At 41.5% G+C, this 25,606-nt stretch overlaps 2 protein-coding genes and 3 non-coding genes across 6 annotated transcripts; 1 reads left to right on the forward strand and 4 right to left on the reverse strand.

The window, feature by feature from the left end:
• Positions 1–5,255: 5,255 nt before the first annotated feature.
• On the reverse strand, positions 5,256–10,673 carry LOC133108463 (52 kDa repressor of the inhibitor of the protein kinase-like). The gene is made up of 5 exons (XM_061218003.1): positions 10,369–10,673; positions 8,549–8,669; positions 7,969–8,076; positions 7,761–7,797; positions 5,256–7,668 (listed from the first exon to the last, which is right to left on the reverse strand). The coding sequence occupies exons 1-5, from the start codon at positions 10,455–10,457 to the stop codon at positions 5,780–5,782; spliced, it is 2,244 nt and encodes a 747-aa protein (XP_061073987.1). The 5' UTR covers positions 10,458–10,673; the 3' UTR covers positions 5,256–5,779.
• Positions 10,674–11,126: 453 nt separating this feature from the next.
• trnap-agg (transfer RNA proline (anticodon AGG)) lies at positions 11,127–11,198 on the forward strand. Its single transcript has one exon. It is a non-coding gene; the product is annotated as a tRNA-Pro (tRNA).
• Positions 11,199–11,422: 224 nt separating this feature from the next.
• trnap-cgg (transfer RNA proline (anticodon CGG)) lies at positions 11,423–11,494 on the reverse strand. Its single transcript has one exon. It is a non-coding gene; the product is annotated as a tRNA-Pro (tRNA).
• A 2,616-nt stretch (positions 11,495–14,110) lies between these two features.
• LOC133108464 (protein C-ets-2-like) lies at positions 14,111–25,259 on the reverse strand. Of its 2 annotated transcripts, none has more exons than XM_061218005.1 (10): positions 25,172–25,259; positions 24,143–24,202; positions 23,830–23,935; positions 23,160–23,279; positions 21,596–21,796; positions 19,526–19,597; positions 19,024–19,221; positions 18,330–18,578; positions 17,740–17,858; positions 14,111–17,118 (listed from the first exon to the last, which is right to left on the reverse strand). In XM_061218005.1, exons 2-10 carry the CDS (start codon positions 24,179–24,181, stop codon positions 16,903–16,905), a joined length of 1,320 nt encoding a protein of 439 aa, XP_061073989.1. In that variant the 5' UTR covers positions 24,182–24,202; positions 25,172–25,259; the 3' UTR covers positions 14,111–16,902. The 2 variants fall into 2 exon arrangements, with proteins under 2 accessions (XP_061073989.1, XP_061073988.1); XM_061218004.1 differs by having other exon boundaries at positions 25,059–25,189.
• trnav-uac (transfer RNA valine (anticodon UAC)) lies at positions 21,967–22,039 on the reverse strand. Its single transcript has one exon. It is a non-coding gene; the product is annotated as a tRNA-Val (tRNA).
• Positions 25,260–25,606: the final 347 nt, after the last annotated feature.

Here is a 25,606-nt window from a genome sequence, read left to right on the forward strand (position 1 = left end):
CACAAGTACTTGTGAATTTGTCTTGCCTAAAAGGTATATTACAATTATTGACTTTGCTCCCCGGTTCCAGCAGTCTTCTTATAATTGTAGTTTTAATATATTTCCAATGCCAATAGAGTCCTACATCTCTAAGATTTTTTGTACGGCAACATAGGAAGGTTTGGTCGAAATGAGAGTTACAACCATTCACTCAATTATACAAGCAGGCAAATTCACATATTGTGTCCCAATAGCCTACTTTTTTTCTTCTTCTTTTTTAAGGAATATACAATATTATAGTTGAAATTTTAACTTTACATATATTTGCGCACCTTTTTAAAACAAAATGTTACTCTTTAACTTTCCTAAATACATGTCTTAGAGGAAAGGTAATGCAACAGAAGTTCAACATTGGTACATCAACAGTATACTAATGATGAATCCAGCTCAAATAGGGATACAAATAAACTGTCTTTGTTACTCTACAGTAAACAAGCTCTGTCTGTTAAAACCAAGCGTCAGGGTGAGATAAATACATAGGTTGCTCAAAATAGTAAGACTTTCCCCTCATTACCTAGGCCTACCTATTTTGGAGCATATACATCCTGCAGAACACTCCCAATCATAAGTAACAGACACATGCAGGAGCCAGGTCAGCCAAAGGGGGCACTCTTTGACTGATGAGGTCAGGACTTCTGGCTGAAATGACCCATAGCCAATTATCAGTCCTACAGTATTCCTCATGTCTCAGAGTGCCAGTGCCATTTCTTGCACGTTGACTCTATTCATGGTCCTCAGGTGTCAGGAAAAACGGTTCCCACCAATAACTCATTGTGATTTACAATAAAAATATAATTCATGTATTCATACACATTAAATGTGTCTTGCATTTGAGATATGAGCAAAACGCATATGGCACATACTGTAGGTGAAATGTTTCTCGTCCTGCAAAAGATCTGCTGAACTGGCATGTCAGAAGAATAGAAAGATAATTGGAAGAAGCCTGAGAGCACAAGGCCTGCTTTACTGGCCATTTCCTTCATGCAGCTCTTGAAATAGACCCATTTGGCTTGGGGAAAGAAGAACTACTGCGGGTACTCTTGCGCAGTGACGTAAATTTTACTTGAAAAAAGCGTTGTGTTTATGGAGGCACTGATTTATTAAAACTGGATGTCTAAAAGCGAAATCCCACATGCCTCCAGAGCTTATTAGCAGTTGGGTTTTGGTACTTTGAGGTTTGCAAGGTTTATGGCCCACTCATCATTGGGCAAAATTGTAAACAATTCTCCCTGGTGTTCCAGATGGTTTGATATTTCTTTAATTTGTACGATAGGGGAAAGCTGCAGCACCATATAACGTGCCCTTCATCTGTAAACAATATGGAGCACTATATTTTAAAGTTAAAACACATTTCTGACACACACTGGTAGAGTTTTACAGAGACACCCCCGCTGCACAGCCAGTGTTTTTCATCATGGGGTTATCTGTTGTTCACCTCACTATCACGATTTAACATATTGAGATATTTCAATCCTACTTGTTTTTTATGGAAAAATCTGAGATGTATAACGAGGAAAGTGTTTAGATAGAGATTTTGAGGACATCCAAACACAATGGCATCTTGAAAGCTATTATTGTAAGTATAGACAAATAAATGTGTACAACCAAACCATTTCTTTAAATTTACATTTTGTCATTTGTTAAAGGACAATAAAAAGTTTGATGTTAAGTTAACTATTTCAGTGTACATTTGGTCCGTATTGGACTCTTATAAACTACAGTATGTTAGAGTTCAGTTATCAATTTAAATCAGTTTAAATCATTAAGACCTCGTGGTTGTAGCAGTTTTTAAGTCTTTACTTATGGTGTATTGTGGGATGTGGCATTACAGACCAGAGAGAAAGAGTACCAGGCAGTTATGGGATAGATCACCACTCACATTGTGGAATTATGACAACTCCAAACCTAAGGCTATTCAATCTCACTTGCATTCTCCACTCTGAACATCATCACTTCTGATTAAAATTAACAACAGACTCACTAATTGCCATTATATCAAATACAGGCTACCATTAAATCGTCTATGCCATCATCAGTATGTCAACTGACATTAACATGACAATCTGAATTGCTGGTTTTGCTATAGCATTCGACATGGAAGATAACATGCAGTGACACACACCATAACAAGCTCAGCCTTTGTGGATTACAAGTGTTTACAAATACTATGGAGTGCTTATAGAGGTGTTATACATTTCTTCTTTTCCTTACTCAAAGAAAGCATAAGGGCTGGCTCCAATCTCACTTTTTAAAGTGGAACCATAACATTGTAGGCTGATATCCCTGGGGTGGGCTGTTCAAAATTACACATTGGCCACACAGTATACATATGTTGATCACGCAATATGATCCTTTGCGCTTGGTATCATATGGAATGCAGAGAATGTTCTTTACCGCTGCTCAAAATTGGAACAAAAAATATATTTATAGAAGCTGGGTGCCACATTTTCACATGGTTTCTGACAGAACCATATCGGCTGTCTGGGGGAAAAGAAAGGCAAGTTTGCTGACATAGTTAAACACCCTGGTCTCATTCCATTTGCAGGTGGTCTCATTGTATTAGTGCGCGTCATAAAAATTCAAATAGCCTGTTTAAATTGTACACTCCTACAGCAGAAGATGCTGAATGAGACTTTAAAAATGCACCCTGCACCTCTACTCTGCAAAATGCATATTCTCCAAATAAAAACGAAAACTATGAATTCCCTCATATGAACTTTTACTCTGAGCCCTTGTTAATGGAAGGCACTGGCAGGAGATCCAGTGTCCATTCATAACAAATATCTTTTAACTACTCTCTGGGGGGAAAGGTAGAAATATAAACGGACATATTTCAAGATTTCTCTTGAAGTGAATAGGCAACCATGGCCAACAGCCTACGCCAAGCAGCAGCAGCAGCAAACAGAGCATTTGGTTTGAGTTACCAGCAGAAAATCCTGATCAGACCTGAAAAGCATTTATTATTTAACTGGCAATTCAGAGTAAACCAGGCAATTATGCCTCAATTATGCCTTTCAACGGGCAAGATGAGGTCGCAGGCATTTTCAGAACGTATATATCTGATTAGCTTCCATTACTGCCAAGTGATAAACACAAGAGAGGTGTGTGTATGGAAGTCGTGTGTCTGTAACCTCTAGATAGCATCAGATTGTTCACATTAAACTATTTCACATTAATTATTTAAATGGCTGCGATTCTAAAATACCAGGCTGATAATCCCTGTCTGCTTCTGCATGCAGGGCCATGTACTAACATAGCTGTGCTAATTATGGCTAATTTATTTTTATTTACAGTAGTCATAAGACAGGGTTCAATTCAAAAACTCAATTCAGATCACATAAAATGACCCTGGGGGCTCGTGTATGCTGGCATTCATTCCAACTACAATTGCATTCCCAGAAGAGACAGCTACATTTTCTCATGTGCTATTGATGTTTTGAGGGATTATTTACCCTCTTATGTCACATTATCACAGAAATAGCTATGTATGCCATGAAGAATACAATAACAGAAAAGGTTTTTAACTTGTTAAATTAAAGAGTGAGGTGAATTGGCTTCTAATGAGTGAATGTATGGACACCAGGCCACTAAAACTGATCATCTGGATAATGAAGAATTCAAAGACAAAGCAAATGATGAACCAAATGTGAGCCAAGCATGCATTGAGTTAACATATGAAAGAACTTAATTAACCTCAGTCCTTCCTTCGATACAAAAATGTTTACCTCTTTTTATGGAATTGTTTGCAATATGGAATAATAAGCACAATATAAACATGGGGATTTTGTTCTTCATAATATGCATACCTATTTCTAATAGCATTTTTCTTAAGGGGTAAATCCCTCTAAACATGATGAGCACCTAATTAAGGGACATTTTGCAGAGCTTGCCCAAGGAGGAGCACAGCTAGGTGATTCCCTGAGGTATCAAACAAATACAGCTCGCATTGATCAGTGCAGCCTGCCTCTGCAATAATCGAGCAGCCCAGCTGGAGGGTTCTGGAATGGAAAAGTACTGGCTGGCCACATGCTTCAGGATGCTAATGTGCTAATATGCGCCTAACAAAACCAAGACAAGACATCACAGTCAGGGCACAGGTTTATAATCCTAGGCAATAGCAATCGTGCCTGGAAGAACTTGTGGACCCAACTCTGAATTCATCATGTCCTGAAAGGTGATTTATATTCCCTGATCATTGCTTATTAACAGCCCTCAACCAAACTACAAATTACAAAGGTGAAAATTTTGCAACTGTATTTTATCAGTATCGTTGCATTAATTTATGCATCCACATAATTTATACATACTGCATTTTAAATAGTTTGGTCAGAGAGATAATTTGCCAATCTTTTTTTGAGTGTTTTGCAATTTGATGATAAGCACAGACAATTCTGCCAGAATTGTTATAGCCACCGTTTCTAATGAAATTAACCATTTCTTTCCAAACATACCCCAACATAAACCACTTTCATAGAAACTAACGTCTCTTCCTCTAGCCATGAAAGCTAATATAATGGGCAGCTGAGCCTGCTCAGCATTTTCATACACAACCTGAACATCCCGGATGCTAATTGATCACAAACCACCCGCGTGGCAGCAAATACGTTCAATATGCTTAGCGTCAGTAATCAACTCGTTTATTCTGCCCTCTTGTGGCTCGTTTTAGAAAAACGTGTCATTTTTCAATTATTAAATGTGTCTGAGGAAAAAAATGTAAAAATGAAAAATGTATTATCCAAAGAATGGCAGGACAAGACTTGATAATAAACCTGTTTATTTACAAAGCAGACTCAAAAATATTGGGCTTCAAATTCTCTAACATTTCAGAACATAATCTGACAAATGTATGGATTTGCTTCAGGTATTCAGTGTGTCTTCAGAGGTTGTAAGACATTTCTGTTGCACAGACTTCATTTTCATGTTTGTTTGATCGCACTTTTTGGCCTTAACCATTTATTTTCTTTTGTATGCTTGTTCTTTTTAGCTGCCTGGTTTTCCTAGCTCTCCGATCTCTACCCTAACCTATTTATGCACTAACCTCACAAGTTAGTCAATAGTTTTGTAATTAAAACTAATCCATCTAAGCCAGGCTCCATGGGTTACTATGTCAGTTTATTCTGCCATTAATGCTACAGGGGTTGATTTAGAGAACACTCAGTTCTCATTCATTAACTTTATAAAACCAATATACGTTTATAACTTCAGACAGAAAGCTGTAAGTTTTAGGTTTTATTTATTAGAATAGCACAAGACACCTTCCAACTTCCCATATTCAAAATTAATAGGTTACATTTTTAGCAGTGTTGAACATTCCCATACAGGTTTACTTTTACCATAAGAGCCCAAAAAAAACTGAATTATAAGCAATGGCATTGAATTGCTGATGGACACTCATGTCTGTGCCAAAACATAGATATGTGAAATGGTACTGATCCCAAAGAAGTTAGCAAGTTTACTCTGTACACTTTAATAAAAACTATGGCAAGGGTAGAAAAGCCAACACAATGATGGAAAATGTTGGAAATCTGAACATTACCAAATGGCAACACAAGGGAATATATCATCATAGAAAACATATGGTAAAATCTCAAGAGGAAGTGATCATTTAACATTTACATTGAGAAAAGAACAGAGCCATATATACATGTGTTCCTCTGCTGCTGTCCTTTTCCATACAGGAACATTTAGACATCATTTGAGTGAAGGAATTCAAACCCACACGCAGTTCACCATGGCGATTTCATACAAGTGACTCACTCTCCTGCTCAGGGTGCAGTTTAACGTAGGTATCAACCATCATGTCCAAGTCGTGCTTGACGTCGTAGTTGATGTTGAGCACCGCCAGGCTCTTTGACCGGTGGTTTACGGGCGTGTCCGCCAGGTAGGCCCTGGTGCGTTTCCAGGCCGCCTCACACCTGGCGTTCTCCAGCTTCAGGACGGGCAGGGTGCACAGGACCTTGAGGAAAGCGTAGACGTTGGGGAAGAACTTGACCTCGGCCAGCTGCATGGTATCGTGGATGGTGGAGGGCAGGCTGATCTCCTTGCCCCTGTGTTTCCATTTGATCCTCCAGCAGTGGAGCTCAGCGGGGAGCGTGTCCGGGTTCGGGAGGTCGCCCCTGTATATGTCGGCGTTGTTCTCCTCCGACGCGTTGAACTTCAGCTGACCCATGACGGCAGGGACTAGCGACAGGCACTTGAGGGCTCTCAGGTGGTTCTCAGAGAAGACGTCCTTCAGTTCCTGGATGACGTATCCCACCAACGGCACGGTCAGGTACTCCTTGAAGTAGCTCTCGGGCTGAATCTCCGCCCCGGCCTCGGCCCGCTGCTTCCTGAGGAACAGCCGGGGGACCCTCACCGGGATCTCCATGGCCGCGGCCAGGTTGACCGCCTCCTCAAACCAGAACTCGTGGTAGACCTCGATATTGTCCATGACCTCGTTGAGAGAATGGAGGACGGCGGTCAGGCTGCTGGCGGCGAAGAACACGTCCAAGGTCTGCCCTTGCAGGTTCTTGCCGAACGCCCGGGTGAACGACAGGGCGTTTTTCAGCACGACTAACGTCGCCACGAACTCGAAGTCCGCGAGCGACTCCGAGATGACGTAGGCGTCGCTGATGATCTGGTCGCTCCACTTCTGGTCCTCGTTGTCGTGGACGCTGTCCATGCAGAGGAGGAGAGACTCCAGCAGGTCCACCGCCAGCTCGAACAGGTCGTGCCTCTCCGTCCAGTTGCCGCGGCAGATCTCTTTGAGCTCGTTGGCCTTCTCCTCGTTGCCCTGGTAAAAGATGGAGATGGCGTGCTCCAGCTCGGCCTGCAGTAGGGGCACCTTGTCGAAAAACTGGCCTATCCTTCTCAGGGTGGACATCACCACCTGCACTCCGGTCAGGAGCAGATTGTTGGCCAGGTAAACGTTGAGGGCGCACGTAGAGCAGGGCGTGTACACGGCCAGTGGGTACTTCTCCGCCAGGCCGGTGGCGATGGCCTTCATCTTGCAGGCGAACACCCCGGAGCTGATGTGAGCCTGACCGCGGCAGTACTCCATGTTCATCCCCCACTTCTCGCCCACCTGGGACTCCAGCCTCTCGATCAGGGCCTCCTCGTCGCCCTCGAAGGGCAGGAACTCGATGAACTCCTCCCGCAGGATGTGGGACTTGTCCACGAAGCGCAGGAAGAGAGGCACGTGGAGCCCGTCGGGGAACTCGGCCGAGTCGCCCGTTATCAGGGAGAAGAAGCGGGACTCCCGCACCTCCTGCAGGATCTCCTCCCGGATGCACCCCTCGCACACCTCCAGGATCCTTCTCTGCTGGTCGGACGGGCAGTACTCGGCGTTGACGGCGGCCATCTCAAACCTCTTCCGGAGGACCTCGTCCCCGGCGTTGATGCGGTACTCCAGCAGGGCCTGGAAGTTGCTGGGGGTGAAGCAGTCCTCCTCCTCCCCTACCTCGGCATGGCCGTTCAGCGCGATGTTCTGCTTCCCGATCACGACGATGATCTCGAACAGGGACTTGAGGTAGTCCCGCAGCTCCTTCTCCTCGGGGTTCAGGGCCGGCTCCTCGTCTTTATCAGCTCCGGCGTCCTGGTCCTCGCTCACCTCGTTCTCCTTGTTTTGAGACTTTTCACGAGCCGCTTCCACTGGGGGACACAACGGAAAGAGGAAGGGAAATTATTCATTTCCTTATTATTTTTTTGTCCCCAAAAAATATATTAAAAGATTTGTAACTTACATCTCCTCTCTTTGATCCTCTTTATGTCCTCTTCTGTCTGTTTGGAGAAAAAGGTGGCGTGTGTTTTTTTTTTCTTTTTGACAATGAACTGTTAAATTATTTCAATTCTGTCAAAAGAGAAACTCCTCAGAGAAGCTCCCTGTTTTTTTGGTTAAAAGAAATATATATATTTTAAAATTTACAATATATAAACAATCATACTCCATACCAGCTCTTTAATCCGCTTCCGGTGCCTGCTGTTGGGATTATTGAGGTGGCTGGTCAAATCGAATATGGTTGGAATGGCGGTGTCTTTTAGCACCGTCCTGTAAGGGCTCTGGAAGACAACAAATAATCATGAAGATGAGGCTTAATTGCATTCAGTTTTCTACCACGACTTTATTATTCGGAACATTAAAAACAGCAATTTCCTCTGAGCAGTTATATGGTCACATTTTTTATTCCTGAATATACCACACACACACACACACACACACACACACACACACACACACACACACACACAATATCTATTTTTTTACTTGGAATGAAATGGTTTGGATCCAAATAATAAAGAAATATCTGGGTTCAAAACATAATGTAACATTTAGCCTACATAATGTATTACTCATAAATGACTGAACACTGGGATATGCAGAGATGTCAAATTTGTAAAACCTGTACAATTTCAATTTAGTATCTTTGGTTTTTTTGGGGGGTTTTTTTATCTAACAACCATCATCAGGGAAAAACTCTCACACAGGAATACTATATTTTACCTGGCCCTTTTTGCCTTAATATACACTTACGGTTTTGCAGATCATAGCGGGTTCAAAGTGTTTGGCACACAATCTGTAGTGTTTGTTCAACTGGTCAGCGGTTTTGTCTTCCAAGTCAGCTCGACGGCAGTTCTCCACCCACAGCTGGCATCTGGACACACAGAGGGAAATGACCATTACAAATGATTCAATACAAACACAATGCTTTCCTCTGGTTACATCAAATAGCAATAACGACAACAATGTAAGCAAATACGTGTCAGCCATTACCTCGAAGAGAACTAGGTACCGAGACAAACTCATAGAAAAGCAGAGGCCAATGACCGATGACCCCCCTCCCTTGCTTTCAAGTGTCATGGCCAAACACCCCAAACATATAGTCTACACATTTTTCCCACCAAAAAGTGTGAAAAAAAAATTCTATATTATAACATTCACAGTGGTGTTTTTCTGGCAGCTAAAAGAAATTGACATGGCAATCACCAACTAGATATGGATTGACAATAGATGCAATCAATTGTTGATTTACAATAGGCTCGACTATCATTTCATCCCTAGCTAGCATGAACACCTGCTGAAATGCGCAGTCAACCACCTGGTACTGCTTTAACTCTTAAATTGAACTAATCTGCAGCAAAACTACTGCGCCGGAAAACCGCACAGCCTCTATGGCTGGTGCACATCGATAGCAGGTATCCAGTAGCCAGAGGCACAATGAGGTGGGGATACCCTTGGGGGTAATATAAAGTACCCCCTTTACATTACCTCCCGGGGCACTGCTATGGTTAGGGTTCTGAAGTGCAATACTTCTGCTGAATGAATGGACATGGCATTGATCATTTCCACTGTTCTGCAAATATATTTGTGAACATATTCACAAACAGACTCATAGACTAATATCTGTCATTTGAAGCTGTGTATTTATTTAGCTAGCTAGCTTCAACTAAACGCGTTAAGCTCAGAGCATATTAACAGCGTTAATATGTAAAAAGGGGGATAGTTAGGTTAAATGCGCAAGACAACAGACCAATTCTGAGCAGCAGAAATCAAACCCTATAGAGCATAGCCGTGTGTCATATCCAAATATGGGTCAAGATGCAAATTTAGCCTGCCATTATCCAACGATGGCGGTCGCCTCAAATGCTCCGATTGAACTGTATGACGGTGCGCCAAATCAGATATTGCTGCAGTTAACGGTGAGACTCTGCTGCATATGCGTAATGTTAACACTGACCCGAGGACAAGCCTCTGATTAGGTAGCTAGCTAGCTATACATCATTTTATTTAGCTACTGACATGTCATTTCGCCAGCCGGCATTTCTTAATCTTGTCAATGGCTTTGCTTACTGGATAACGTTAGCACTGTTTTTGCGTTTTGACTGTCTGCTTAGACAAGCATGAAATTGTTCTTAAGGTTATTTAACCTATTTTTGATCTATAGCTTTTAGCTAGTTTGCCAGCTAAAAGTCATAAAACACGGTATCTCTTGGCTAGCTAGCTTGTACGCACACTAGGGGACATAGATTACAGCCAGCTCTCCACAATCAATTTTGCATGATTGATAGCTTGCATATGACACTCTCCCAACAGTTATGTTGCTAATAACGCGTTTTCTAGTAACGTTACAGAGAAGCTATCCAAACAGGAGGCTAAACATAACTAACTTCGACTTATACAACCAATAAGCTGCGACGTTATCTAACGTGAGGTTACTTAGCTAGCTGGCTAAAACACGCGCGCACGTTCTTTGCTATAGCTAGCTAGCTAGCTTGCCAACGCTGTCAATATTCATTTTCTAAAATGCAGTTCAGTTGTAATTTGCAAGTGTATCACAGAAGCTGCGAACTTACCTTTCCGGGTCTCTAGGAAACCTAAAAAAAGCCAAGTCTGATTGTGTGCTTTTCCTGGTGCAGTTTGGGGCCGCACAGAAATTAGGCATTGTTCATTAATTCATGTAGTTTTGAAACAAAATGTTTAATTTTGACCTCTTGTTTAGTTAACGCGTAGTGGTCGCTATGATTATTTTAAAGGTAGCTTCTTAGTTAATTTATTAATTCGCCATATGTAAAGAAATATTAGGTAGCAATGAAAAGCGCGCAATACTGCTTTCTGTGGCCTGGAGGATTCCCGTGCGCGAAAACAGACGTCCGCCTTCGTCCCATAATGCATTTCAAATTTGTGCTTGCTACTTTGGTTACCAGATTGGACTCAAGTGTACCCTTGAAGGGGATTTATCTAAAAACAACGGGTGGCGGTTTATTCCAAGGTTCCTTTTAAAAGGAAATGTCTAAGAGGAAATTGTTTATGCGGGAAAAACTGATGAAAAATGTACCTGAGGTGCAGTACTTTATTTGGGAGACGTTTAAAATACAAGCAGCTGGCAAAATGGCGTGCCCTAGTTATACCTTCATCTGAAAAATAGCTAGCAATTCGATTAACGTTAAACTACAAAGCATGTACATTACTTAATACTAGGTGATGAGAGTTAGTTAAACTCTAACGGAGGCAATTTATTAATATGTGACGCATGTATTACTTTTCAGATTGGGTTACAATCATGTTGGAAAATCAGTTTCTGGATCTTACTTCTTATCGGATGCAAATGTGTGGCTCGTTGGTCTAGGGGTATGATTCTCGCTTAGGGTGCGAGAGGTCCCGGGTTCAAATCCCGGACGAGCCCTCTTTTAGAAGCTTTGTTACCGTCAGAACGTTTTAGTTAGCGAGTTTTTTTAAAAAATCTCCTGAGCTAAAGCATCCTTTGCGTGCTAATATGCATACATGTCAGTTTTGCAGTTAGAGTGGAAAGAACGATTCTTTTAGTTTAATTACTCATCGCGGTTGCAACACGGTACTTAATTTCTAGCATTAATTTGAACATTAACAGTGACAGTCCTTCTAAAAATAGGGCTCGTCCGGGATTTGAACCCGGGACCTCTCGCACCCGAAGCGAGAATCATACCCCTAGACCAACGAGCCAGCCATTGCTAAATGTTGAGATTTGATTATATAAAGGCCTATGTTCACACAGTCATGTAATTTATGTGATAATTGTATATATGGAAAGTTATATTCATCCGTGTTTGGGCTTTCCTGACGATCATATGTTTCTCAGCTTTACTGCCACTTATTTGGCTTTTCGCAACTGGAATAATACGCTATAACTTCCCCTTTCTCAACAGCTAGCCAGTTATATCGAGCATATGTACTTTTATAATTACCATTTAAATGCCCCAGGAATTATATGATGTATTATATACAATGTCTAAATTGGATTAATAATGTATGTAATTATAACAAGTCAAAAACGCTCTGGATAACATTGTTTACTAGCTAAGACGAAAGTAAAGAGTAAAGTGTTTATTCACTTTTGTATTGTGTAATGGGATTCATTACTTCAGTGGCAAATGTATTAACACCCATGTAAATGGTTAATGCAGAAATTAATCTTCCTGACTCCTGAACAATAAAAAATTCAATCCGCCTGGATTTAGCCCATAGCCTGCTTGTCATTCTGTTTGTTAGCTTGATGATGTGTATATTCACAGGCTGCAAATCTGTGTCGTTTAAATGTTTTAATTTAATTTGTTTATATGTTTCATTTTCTGTTCACACTTTTCCATGGTTCCACTGCACAGCCAGTCTTCTCCTTGCTATGACGAATGGATCTGAAAGGGAAAATAAGTAAGGGAGGAAATTAAATGCAAACGAACTAGCACGAACTGGAAGTAATATACCATATATTCGGTAGGTGGCAACATATTCACATTATTCATTTATGCAAAAACAGTGGTGGCGGAGTGAAGAAGATTGTCGCGAAATGAAACTCCTCGGGTGCTGCTTTAGATATTTGTTATGCTGACGTGATTGACCTTACAGGTTTCGTTTTTCTTATTATATGTTAACTGGATATTTATTGCCGCATGCAAGCAAAGCCAGTATGTTCAATCTGAAAAGGTAATCGGCGTCCTTCCAAAACTAGAAGACACTAAATAATCATAAGAATAATAGCGTTTTTGAAACTTTCTCCAGCAAGAAAGCAATAATAAATATTTATACAATTCCTTGGATTTTCAAAATTGTATTCCTGCATGTCATGCAGGTTTTCTAAATTTGGATTTTTTATTTATTTATTATTTCTCAGCCTCACAATGGCTTCCTTGACTTTCATTGGCACAACTCTGGCCCTCATGTTGACAAATGCCCTAAGGAAGCACTTAAACACACCTGACCAATCAAAACAACTGAGAAACCAACCGTCCAAAAATCATTATACTTATTTTTACTCATTGGTCTTCTGCTGCTGTAGCCTATCCACTTTGAGGTTTGATGCAGTGTTCGGAGATGCTCTTCTGTATATTCTGTTTTTGATTTATATTGCAAAGAGCAAATGTTATCTCAGAATCTTGTAAACAAAATGAGGATTGCGCGGTTATTTAATTAGTTGAGTTAATGATGCTGAATATTCTACAGGGGACATTTGAGGATATTTGAATTTTACTGGCTATTATCAAGTTGTACATTATACGTCTTGCAAGAACTGGTTCCAAATAGAAGTGTGATGTCACTAACAACTTGTATAATGGATGTATAATAATGTATCCTATTACACAATAACATATATATTATATAACAAAATCATTATTATTATTATTATTATTATTATTATTATCTTTTAGATCATTCACTCCTATTTATATATGCACAAGGAAGGTTTAAATAATGAATGGATTCTATAAATAATAGTCTCTATGATCACTTTTTTTCTGTAACTGAAACAATGAGTAAATGAATCAATCAGTCCTAACACCACTGTGCGAGGGTGAGCCATTGTAGTCTTGATGATAAGGCATTTGATCTTTCAAGGAGCTCCCAGTAAATATTGTATTATTTTTAGTGTCATACTGGACCCTTATACCAACATGAGTGTGGGCCTCCTAGATTATATGGCCATGATACACAGATACAGAGTAAGACAAGTTGCACTATAAGAATAACACAATAAGTGCTGATAAAATCATGTATCATCATCTGCATAAACAGACCCAATATATTCCAGTGCTGGCAGAAGCTGCCAAAATTAGTTTGATTTATGAGATATTGCCAGCTTGAATTCAATCCATCAATCGATTACCACGCTGAAGATTATACTTATTTAGGAACATATGCAAAAGCTGAGCTGCAGAAACTATCATCTCTTCTAAAGACAGTGCCAGGTCATATTTAAATCATTACATTATATAAACAAAATAAATATTCTATTAACTTTTTGTGTTTCCGATTTCAAACATTAGATTGAGCAGAGTTTCTTTTTTTCCCCATACTTCAGACAACCCGGAAGAACTTCACTCTAGAGTAAGTCACTCTTGTGCAAGCGCTCAAGAGATAATTAATGTGGTTACTGCACAAGATAAACACAGTCAGGAAATTATATTTATTGTTATCTGACATATTACATTACATTACATTAATGGCATTTGGCAGACACTCTTATCCAGAGCGACGTACAGTTGATTAGACCAAGCAGGAGACAATCCTCCCCTGAATCAATGCAGGGTTAATGGCCTTGCTCAAGGGCCCAACGGCTGTGCGGATCTTATTGTGGCTACACCACGGATCGAACCTCTGACCTTGCAGGTCCCTGTCATGTAGCTTAACCACTGCACTACAGGCCTGCAAATAATAATGCCATGCTTCATTCGCTGTGGTAAAAGAAAGTGGTATATTCATAGATGCACAAATTATATTTGTGTGTATGCCCTCAGACTAGTTAGAGAGGAGTTGAATAGGCTGTTTACAAAAGAGTGCTTAAGTGAAACATGCTTTGTGTGACAGTACTGTTTTGTTCCTTGCAAGATGCTCTATAGAAGCAATTGTGATTGTTGGTTATCACTTCTGCTTTGCCATTAGAGACCATTTATATTGAACTATGACAATAATAAAAAGAAGCCTGTTTTTGTGAGACCACAATGGGTACTTTACAATAGGAAGTGATTTCAATTACTGTCGTGATGTGAAATAAAAAGACATTTTTAAATATAAGTTTTTTACTTGACACTTGAGGTTTAGGATGACCTCAAATATACATACATTAACTTGAATAAAATTATTTATTAGACAACTGCATGACAGTGTGTCATTCAGAATTTCATTAACACAACAGCTCATGTTGACAGAACACATAATACAGTGGGGTCCAAAAGTCTCAGACCACGAGTGAAAATGTTTCTATTTTGCATTATTTTATCATTTAAAACAAACTTTTTCATTACAAATTATATTATCAGCATAACAATTTGAGTGAAGTTAAATCTTTGAAAAATGTACATGAATTTCTTAGTATTTGGTATGTCCCCCTTTTGCTTTAATGGCAGTGTGCACTCGCGCTGGCATTGACTCCACAAATTTGTGCAAAACCTGATAATCTACGTTTTCCCAGCATTATTTGCCAATGTTCCACAGAGCATCTTGTGATGTTACTGAATTGGTTTTTTTCAGTCTTCAAGTGCCCCGTTCAGTGGGTTGAGGTCAGGTGACTGTGAATTGTGCAGCACTCCTTTCTCTTCTTTGGTCTTTGAGTAGTTCTTGCAAAGCTTTGAAGTAACTTTAATTTGTTTTACATTTTTTAAAATCCTAAAACTTTCGGTTTATTTCCAGGATTATAAGATAAAAAGATTTTCAATGTGGTCTCAGACTTTTGGAACCCATTGTATATTATTTCCTATGAAAATTCAGGTTCATGAACAGTGACAGATTGTACGGTTACCTACATATGTGCGGCATGTAGCTACAACAGAAATAACCCTGTAACAAACTAACAAATTAGGCAAGCTAAGATACATACAAAATTAAAGAAACATCAAAATCATGATTAAAATAGCTTACAGAAATTCCGATATTCATTTACTTGGACACATAAATAGTCAGGTCCAAGTGTAGACTCTTTTAGCTCCCACACAGTTGAGTCATCAAAGTAAACAATGGACATTCTATTGACGGTAGCATGTCTGGTGCTTTTAATTCCAGGTCTAAATAAATACTAAAATAATTGGAATTGTCTTTCATTGTAATAATACAGTATTTCTTCATCAATGAAAACAATAAAATAAAATAAAGGAGGATAGCCGAGAATCAGTAGCACCTGATGCACGTTCCTTACAGATCCAGCTGTATCATTTCTTTAGACTGTTACTGTTTGTGCAGCAGTATTTGGCAATGAAATATAAACTTTGGAAAAACATAAAACAAATTAATGTTTATGAAAACATGAATGCATATATCCCCATTTAAATCATTGACACATCATTCATTATGAATGATTCTTTTTGGCCAGAATCATCAAAACAATTATTCAGTATTACAATAAGGCTGTAAAATAAGAGACCAGGAACATAGTGTGTGTAGTGAAAATGTGGCATATAGCCTTATTTCTTATCTTGCATTCCCGGCAGCTGTTAGCTGCTGGTTTCTTGCACTGTGTAAAGCAGGACCTCCCAACCCTGCTGCTAGAGATCTACTGTCCTGAAGGTTTTCATTTCAACACAAGCGGCCAAAACCAGGCTTTGTTTTTCAGGCTTATTTCCTTTTTTCCTTGTTGTGTATCTTGTTGAGAGATGGTGCTCACTACTGCCACTGCTGTTGGCTGCAGTACAGGCGTTTCAACCACCCTTTCAATGTAAAGTCAATGGTAACGAAAATACGAAGTCAGTCATTTTTTTCCCACAGGAAAAAGTAGTTGTAATCTGTGTTTTTCTATAAGCAATACTTAGTGGATGGATGATGGACATTTTGCATCACTGCCGAGTCACTCTCTCGCGCTTAGTGGATGAGCTGCATTCAGCCTCACTACTGCACAGTCTCTGGCACCAAATTCTACAACACGGCAGCACCCGTAATCTTGCAGTTTCAAAACGCATTTCACTGTCCACGGATAGTCATGATTAGGTGACGTAACAGGCCCTGGGTCCATATTTTATCTCCAGTCTATGTTTCAACCCTAATTTGGCACACGTGATTCTATTCACTAGCAGCTCAACGGGATCACTAGCTGTCGAATGAGGTGCACTTTGTTAGGGTTGGAGTGAACACCTACAGGACGGTAGATCTCCAGCACCATGGTTTGAGAGCGTAGGTTTTAAGGCTCAGAATAAATAATAAGTACCGTTGCATAATAATGTTACCTTTGGGCCACTGACGTTCGATTCCTTAGAATCGGGGTCGAAGAAGATCCCTCGGTCCACACGGTCCGCAAAGCTGCAGCACCGTTCAGTCCAGCGTGTTTCACACCAAACATCGACCGCAAATAAAAAAGGGGGCCTTCAGAAAAACTATTCCTGAGCTTCACAGGGGGGAGATATAGTCCCCCCCCCTTCAGTGCTGCCGGTGGTTCAGTCCCCCGTGTCGGGCTGCACCCCCAGCCGGACGTGCAGTTGCTCCGCAGAGCAGCCCAGCAGGCCCTTCAGGTCCCGGACGAAGCGGTAGACGTAGCGCCTGCCCGCGGTCTTGTGGATGATGTTCTTGTGGTAGTAGTAGCGCAGGCCCCGGCTCAGCTTCTCGTAGTTCATCCTGGGCTTGTTCTTCCTTCGACCCCAGCGTCGAGCCACCTGGACAAAAAAAGAGGCAGAGGTAGAAGCAAAGTGCCATCTTGGTTAGAGATGTTTGTATGTTCCAGACTCGCTTCCCTGCTGATAATTCCATCTTAAACCAGCCTACGTTGGTCAAGACGGTTTAAGCTGTGTTTTCCATAATTCCAGCCGGTTTTAACTGGTTGCCTAGCTGTTCATTAGCTGAGCAACCTACAGTCAGCTAGTCTTCCGTTCTAGCTACCAGCTTACCCTACCTGGTAACTAGCTTTGACCAGTCACAGACCAGCTATGACCAGCTAGAAATATTGAAGACACAGCTAAAACCAACTTAGAATGCCAACTCTTTATTTTCAGCAGTGTTCCCAGTTATGATACTGCTGTTGTTTCTAACTCAAATTACTCCTGTAAATATCCAAGGCACTAACTTGTTCTGAACACACCACTCAGCACATAACACAACACCTAAACTCAGCGGCTTTTTTGCCCTGCGAGTCAGCAAGGCCTGTCTGCTCTCACATCTTTGGTATCCATGAGATTGTAAGACCTGCGCTCACCCTGTTGGGAGCCTATGAGCTTCTAACACTCATCTGCACACTCCTTGTTAAAATCTGTGAGATTGTACAGCCTGTCTGTGCTCACCTCATCGGGATCCGTAAACCTGAACTCCCAGCCGTTCCCTGTCCAGCTTATGAAGGACTGACACGTCTCATCTGTCAGCTGCTCCAGCAGGAACTGCCACAGCTGGATCTGGCCACTTCCTGGGAAGGCAGACCAAAGGTCACATGGGCACCTTATGTCACTGCTCAAATGTCATAATGGATTTTCCTTATATTGAAAGGATATTTTGTTGCTGCAATGTCTCTAGGCAGTTCTATTCTGTGCCATTGGTTGTTCTGCATTTAGCTCTTAACATTCTGTAAGTACCTATGAGCACTTAGTAAATTAATAAAAACAAAATAAAGAAACAAATAAAGAAACAAAGGACCAAAGGAAAGAACAGAACACAATGTGGCCACTGTACAAGATCCAGCACTGATTAAACTCTAACAGAAGTTAAAGTACTACTTTCAGAGTAAAATGCATTCTATTCACTCATTTACACAGTCAAAACAAGAGTAAATTCAGGAACCTACATTTAGCAGGACAATCCCCATGGCCTCATTGACCCGACATTAAACCGCTGGCCAAAACCGCGGCCCACAGTGTGGTTAAGCGGAATGGCGGCTCACCCGTGAAGCCTGCCAGTGTGGCAGCAGGGATGCCGAGCTCGCCCAGCTCTGCTGGCCCGCGCCGCTCCTGAGAGCGGTCTCTGAACGCCTGGCCCTGTTCCCGAGGGCCCGAGGGCCCGGAGCCGCGGTCGTCCGCAGAGCAGTCGCGTGACGGGACGCGCTGGGCGTCGGCCGGGTGGGAGAGGCGGCTCCAGGCTCCGCCCCCGCCGCTGTCCCCGTTCCCACGGGACCGCTGGTCATGTGACGCGGCTGGAGAGGGCAGAGCATGCGCGCCACGTTTGGCACATTTTCAACCGCTCAACAAATGTTGAGAATACAAAAAAGGGGCATTTGTATAATGGTGTTGCTTCATAAGTACTTGCATGCAGAATTTAAAACAGGGCCACTTCTGTATGCAAGAACTATATTCATTCAAACAGTCTCATATAGGATGTTAATATCCAACACACTTTTTGTGCTACTACCTTTGTGCTGCTTTCAATACATTTTGGGTCAATTCAATACAATGTCTTACTACTTTCATGTTACAAATATACATACTTTTTAACACTTTTTAATAGAAAGAGACTTTTTTAATAGAAAGAGACTATGTTGAAAGCAATACAAATTGGGTTGTCCTTATTAAGACGTGGAGGTGTGCTATGACAGACTCATTATCGGGTCAACATGCAGAGGAATTTAACGTCACACTTACTGGCTCTACAGAGCTCTGCATCCAGGCTGTTCCTGGGCAGGCCCTGGATGGAGGTGTAGTTGACGGTCATTTTGTCCATCTGGGGTTTGGAGAGGAGCTGGTGCTCCAGTCTGTGAGTGGTGAGAGGGCTGAAGTCCTGTTGCTCAAACACCTCTCTGGGTAAACTGCTAGTGTCGCTCCCGGGAACCAAACTGCTGTCTGGAGAAACAACAGCACTTGAGGAGCTCAGATGAGTGATGTGTGATGGGGGACTTGCCCTGTCTTCCAACCCGAGACTCAGTTTACGTACATCTGTCATAACCGAACATGGTTGTCTCCATTACCAAAAATGTTTCAGGATGAATAAGTCTGGTATAGGCCTAACACCTTTCAGAAAGTAAAAGTGGCACAACCGTTTTTTTAAGCATATAACCTGTGAATTGGATTGAAACAGAACTCACTATATAACGATACTGTTGGAATTAATACCCCTTGTGTTTTTTAGAGATGCCCAAATACTTACCTCTGGAGCAGCTGCTGGTCCAGCTGGACACAGAAGGCACAGTATCACAGAGACTCTGGGTCCCATCACCCTCTTGAACATCAAATGAGAAATCACACATTTAATCAGGAGCCACAGGCAAATTGCATAGATTTCAATGTAGAAGCTAGGTCTTAAAAGGGCAGTTCACAAAAAATTTAATTGAGGTACAGTCAGGTCCATAAATATTGGGACATTGACACAATTATCATCTTTTTGGCTCTATACACCACCACAATGGATTTGAAATGAAACGGACAAGATGTGCTTTAACTGCACAGCTTTCAGCTTTAATTTGAGGGTATTTACATCCAAATCAGGTGAACGGTGTAGGAATTACAACAGTTTGTATATGTGCCTCCCACTTTTTAAGGGACCAAAAGTAATGGGACAAACTAACATCATAAATCAAACTTTCACTTTTTAATACTTGGTTGACAATCCTTTGCAGTCAATTACAGCCTGAAGTCTGGAACGCATAGACATCACCAGACGCTGGGTTTCATCCCTGGTGATGCTCTGCCAGGCCTCTACTGCAACTGTCTTCAGTTCCTGCTTGTTCTTGGGGCATTTTCCATTCAGTTTTGTCTTCAGCAAGTGAAATGCATGTTCAATCGGATTCAGGTCAGGTGATTGACTTGGCCATTGCATAACATTCCACTTATTTGCCTTAAAAAACTCTTTGGTTGCTTTTGCAGTATGCTTCGGGTCATTGTCCATCTGCACTGTGAAGCGCCGTCCAATGAGTTCTGAAGCATTTGGCTGAATATGAGCAGATAATATTGCCAGAAACACTTCAGAATTCATCCTGCTGCTTTTGTCAGCAGTCACATCATCAATAAATACAAGGGAACCAGTTCCATTGACAGCCATACATGCCCACGCCATGACACTACCACCACCATGCTTCACTGATGAGGTGGTATGTTTTGGATCGTGAGCAGTTCCTTTCCTTCTCCATACTCTTCTCTTACCATCATTCTGGTACAAGTTCATCTTTGTCTCATCTCTCCATAGGATTTTGTTCCAGAACTGTAAAGGCTTTTTTAGATGTTGTTTGGCAAACTCTAATCTGGTCTTCCTGTTTTTGAGGCTCACCAATGGTTTACATCTTGTGGTGAACCCTCTGTATTCACTCTGGTGAAGTCTTCTCTTGATTGTTGACTTTGACACACATACACCTACCTCCTGGAGAGTGTTCTTGATCTGGCCAACTGTTGTGAAGGGGTTTTTCTTCACCAGGGAAATAATTCCTCTGTCAGCCACCACAGTTGTTTTCCGTGGTCTTCCGGGTCTTTTGGTGTTGCTGAGCTCACCGGTGCGTTCTTTTTTTTAAAGAATGTTTCAAACAGTTGATTTGGCCACACCTAATGTTTTTGCTATCTCTCTGATGGGTTTGTTTTGATTTTTCAGCCTAATGATGGCTTGCTTCACTGATAGTGACAGCTCTTTGGATCTCATATTGAGAGTTGACAGCAACAGATTCCAAATGCAAATAGCACACTTGAAATGAACTCTAGACCTTTTATCTGCTCCTTGTAAATGAGATAATGAGGGAATAACACACACCTGGCCATGGAACAGCTGAGCAGCCAATTGTCCCATTACTTTTGGTCCATTAAAAAGTGGGATGCACATATAGAAACTGTTGTAATTCCTACACCGTTCACCTGATTTGGATGTAATTAAAAATTAAAGCTGAAAGTCTGCAGTTAAAGCATATCTTGTTCGTTTCATTTCAAATCCATTGTGGGGGTGTATAGAGCCAAAAAGACCAGAATTGTGTCGATGTCCCAATATTTATGGACCTGACTGTAGGTTTCCATTTACCCCGAGAACTCTCGATCCATCCACATAATTTTGCTGAGTTTTCTCGATAAAAGCTGCAGCTCACTCTGATATAACGGATCTCAACGGACCCATATTTTTATTGCGTGCAAAAAATGTACATTAAAAAAACACAACAGCAACACCTCTTTCCATTCAGAGAGCTTAATTTGTGCACAATTTCACCGATAAATACTTATTCTAGAAAAGTGTTGGCTCCTTCACCTCTCATCATTTGATCCAGGTGTTCCCACAGGATGTCCCCCACAAAGTCAGGAGCCAGCTCCAGAAAGTGCTCCTTGCCCAGGCCGCAGAGCTCCTGCCCGCTCAGGTCAAACCTGAGGAAGTCGATACCGGTGAGGGAGAACTCTCCAGCCGCCCATCTCAGCCACTGGGTCACTTCTGCTTTGCTCCACGCATGAGGGTCTGAAAATGGAGAGGGAGAGAGAGAGACCAAAGACATTCATGTGTGGGAGAAAATCCGAGTACGCTGAGTAAACCCACAGGAACACAGCGAGAACATCCCAGCTGGGATTTGAACCCAGAACAACTTCGAGGCGACAGTGTTAACCACTACACCACTGACAAAACACTTGTGATTCCACTGGGGTTCGAACCCAGGACCTTCTGCGTGTAAAGCAGACGTGATAACCACTACACTATGGAACCGCTTAAAGTGACTGCAAAGGTAAATCTGTGAATGGCTTCAAATTACATTGAATGCTGTTATTATGATGTGTATTAAGCATCAGCAATATTTGAGAAATCAAATGCATCGCAATATCAACTTATATCAGTGTAAACATTTCCATATATTCCTATGTGGGGAATGAATGGGTGAAGTTCAATTTATTACCAGACTGTGAGCTACTGGGTCAGGTACCTTGATGACATGAAGAATTCCCTGATTTTTATAGAGAGCTAATATGTGGCAGCATGGTGGTGCAGTGGAAAACACAGCCGCCCTGCAACAACAACATCATGGACTTGAATCCTGACCAGGGGTCTTTCTGTGTGAAGTTTGCTCTTTTTCAGCGCTTAATCCCTCTGCTGACCTTATCCCTCTCCCAGTCTCTCTCTAAAACAATTTACTTGTGGTTGATACATTTTGGGAGGAGCTGAGGAGGGAAGTATGGTGGTGAGAAAGTCCAGACCATGCCCATACAATCCTGACATTGTTTTCAATACAGAATTTATGTTTGACGTGAAATGCGTTATTATAGTTATTTACATTACTTTGAATAGATATTTGATGGATTGTGTAGTGGATACATCCCTCTGTGATAATGAATTCATTCATTCATTCATTCATTCATTATCCTAACCCACTTATCCTGAACAGGGTCGCAGGGGGGCTGGAGCCTATCCCAGCATACATTGGGCGAAAGGCAGGAATACACCCTGGACAGGTCGCCAGTCCATCGCAGGGCGCACACACCATTCACTCACACACTCATACCTATGGGCAATTTAGACTCTCCAATCAGCCTAACCTGCATGTCTTTGGACTGTGGGAGGAAACCGGAGTACCCGGAGGAAACCCACGCAGACACGGGGAGAACATGCAAACTCAGGCCCCGGCCGACGGGGATTCGAACCCAGGACCTCCTTGCTGTGAGGCGGCAGTGCTACCCACTGCACCATCCGCGCCGTCGTGATAATGAATTGTCATTTCAAAATTCTCCAGCCACTGTATTGTCACTAGGTTCAGTAAAGCCCCATGATGCGTGCTTTTGGGGTAATTGTACATCTTAGGGGAAACGTACAGAAGAGACAAAAGGAGACTCACTGCTGGGGATCCCGTAGCGACGCTGAACTCTGGTGAACCCACTGAAGCTGTCGTTCAGGGCCTGGCTCATCACCGCTTTACTGCAGGGGGTCAGCAGGGGCACTGAGCCGTAGTCCAGGTCTGGGGAGAGAGGGGGGGAGGTGTGGAGCCCAGAACATCGATGGAGAATGCTTCAATTGACATGCTCATCAATGTGTCTTTTTTCAGAACTAATTTCCGTAGCTCCTTTTGTAGCTTTCTCAGGATTTACACTGGCTGTGAGTTTTCACAAGCTGCCATTTCTTTTTCAACTAACAGTTTGCCAATCAAGAATGGAAGATAAATTCTGATAGTCAACTTGATACATCAGCACCTCTCAGGATATCACATTCGTAAAACTTTTTAAAAAAATTTTATTTGATTGTAGATTCAGTCCACCAACATTTGATGTGGGATAATAAATGTGACACAAAATGGTTCCCCTGTGTCACCCAGTTGGGTATTGTAACTACACAATGCTGGTTGTGGAAATGTCCACCTTGCGCCTTCTCCCACCCACATATATACACTTTGACATCTTTGAAATCGTATGTTACCTCAATATAATTGATGTCACACCTTTGCACCATAATGCAGTACAGTGTTAAATAATTGCTATCAGTCATTAGTGGGTGATAAGCAGCTCTCATACCATGAGACACAGAGTCCAGGCCAGAAGGAACCTCCTGGACAGACTGCTCATTGGTTGCTGGGAACAGTGAAATGGCATCATCGAACATGTCCAAGGCCATCTGACGCTGGGGGGAGAAAAAATAATAATAATAATGTGGATGATGCACTGAGGAGCATGATTAACATTAACATTAACATCACAGGTGCATCACTGAGGGAATTACAAACTTTTTTCAGGTAAGGTATTTTTAAAGGTGTCTTAGTTGTTGCTTAATCCTTTTTAATGTGACTGCTATGGTTATAGCATGGGAGGGATTGACAAGGAACCTTACCTTGAAATCAGCAGGATTACCACAAGACAAATGGTTCATTTTGATGTCACAAATTGGAATCTAGAGTGGTCAGGGAATAGATGTTTAGGTTAAAGCAATTCCTCTGAGAAACCCTATAACACATGTCTAGCAATGACATATACGTTTTTATTTACAATTGTTGCTACCCAATTTTTAACAAAAGTCTGGAAAATAATTTAATATTAAATTAAATCTATGCAAACGAATCAGCAGTGACTACATATTTGCAAAATATATGCATTTAAACCAATTATCTTATTGGTGATAAGTTTAGTGGGTGTATCCAATTAGATATGACGCGCCCTCGCCAGCGCGTGGGCGAGTCCTTAACAATGGAACATATCAGTTATTTTCCCAGTCTGTACATTTAAAAAATCGCTATCGCGCTTAGACTAATCATAATCAATATAATGCGTAGACGCAAGCACCAACATTGTAGGCTACACGTATTGTTTTGCTATTGTCTTCCGTATGACTAAAAACATGTAACTAGCCTACCTAGCGATACTATCAACATTTTTATAGGTATACTAGAGATACTATATATACTACTATACTATGGATATTATACTAGATACTATTACAGATATAGGCTTAGTACTACGTTACTGAACAACAGATAGTCGAAAAGAGATCGCCATTGTCAGCGAATGGCAAATTGTATTAGCTAACATTAGTTATATTAGCGACAACAGTTTTGGTTGGCAGTTTACTTAAAAACGGAAATTTCATTTAACAATTGGATTTATTTGTATCACCGATTATGATATGCTCACCACCATTAGAAAACTATATTTGCCCGTTGTTCATGATGTAGTCGTACATTAAAGTCTCCTAAACGTACTAAATGCACTACCCATTGTCTTCGAAAGTTGTACAAAGCTGTGTAGCTAACCATCAGAATCGATTCCTGTATTCCATAAATAAACTAAAAGTCCATTCCTTTTGTGTCCGATCTCAGTTTATTCCAAGTTTCCGACTGAAAACCACAAGAAAAAATCAATCCACCTTCTGAATGAGTCAGCCTGCGAGTAGCCCACTATCGCGCGGCAGCTAATGGGGAAGTAAACATATTTGCTCCTATCATGTTAGCCATTACACATAGGGGTGGGGTCTAGGCGACGACATACAGATATCGGAGTTTATTGCCGCTCTTCGTTGTAGCCTAAGTATTTCTTCACGATCAAAAGGGTAGTGCTCTTTGAGCAGAATACTAACAACGCAAACCTATAAACCCATTTGATATTAACAACACTCTTATCACGTGAAGTTCGATTCAGTTTAATAAACACACTTTGAAAATGTGTTGGAGGTATTTATGACTGTGTAACCTCCCAATCCAATTTTAATGTCCTTCGGGCTTTATCCCCCACACATCCAACCCACGAGTATTCAGTGTAAATTGGCATCACAGTAAGCTATGGAGCACGGCGGACAGAGGTG

The sequence above is a fragment of the Conger conger genome, chromosome 13 (genome assembly GCF_963514075.1).
Source record: "Conger conger chromosome 13, fConCon1.1, whole genome shotgun sequence".
NCBI classification, from domain to species: domain Eukaryota; kingdom Metazoa; phylum Chordata; class Actinopteri; order Anguilliformes; family Congridae; genus Conger; species Conger conger.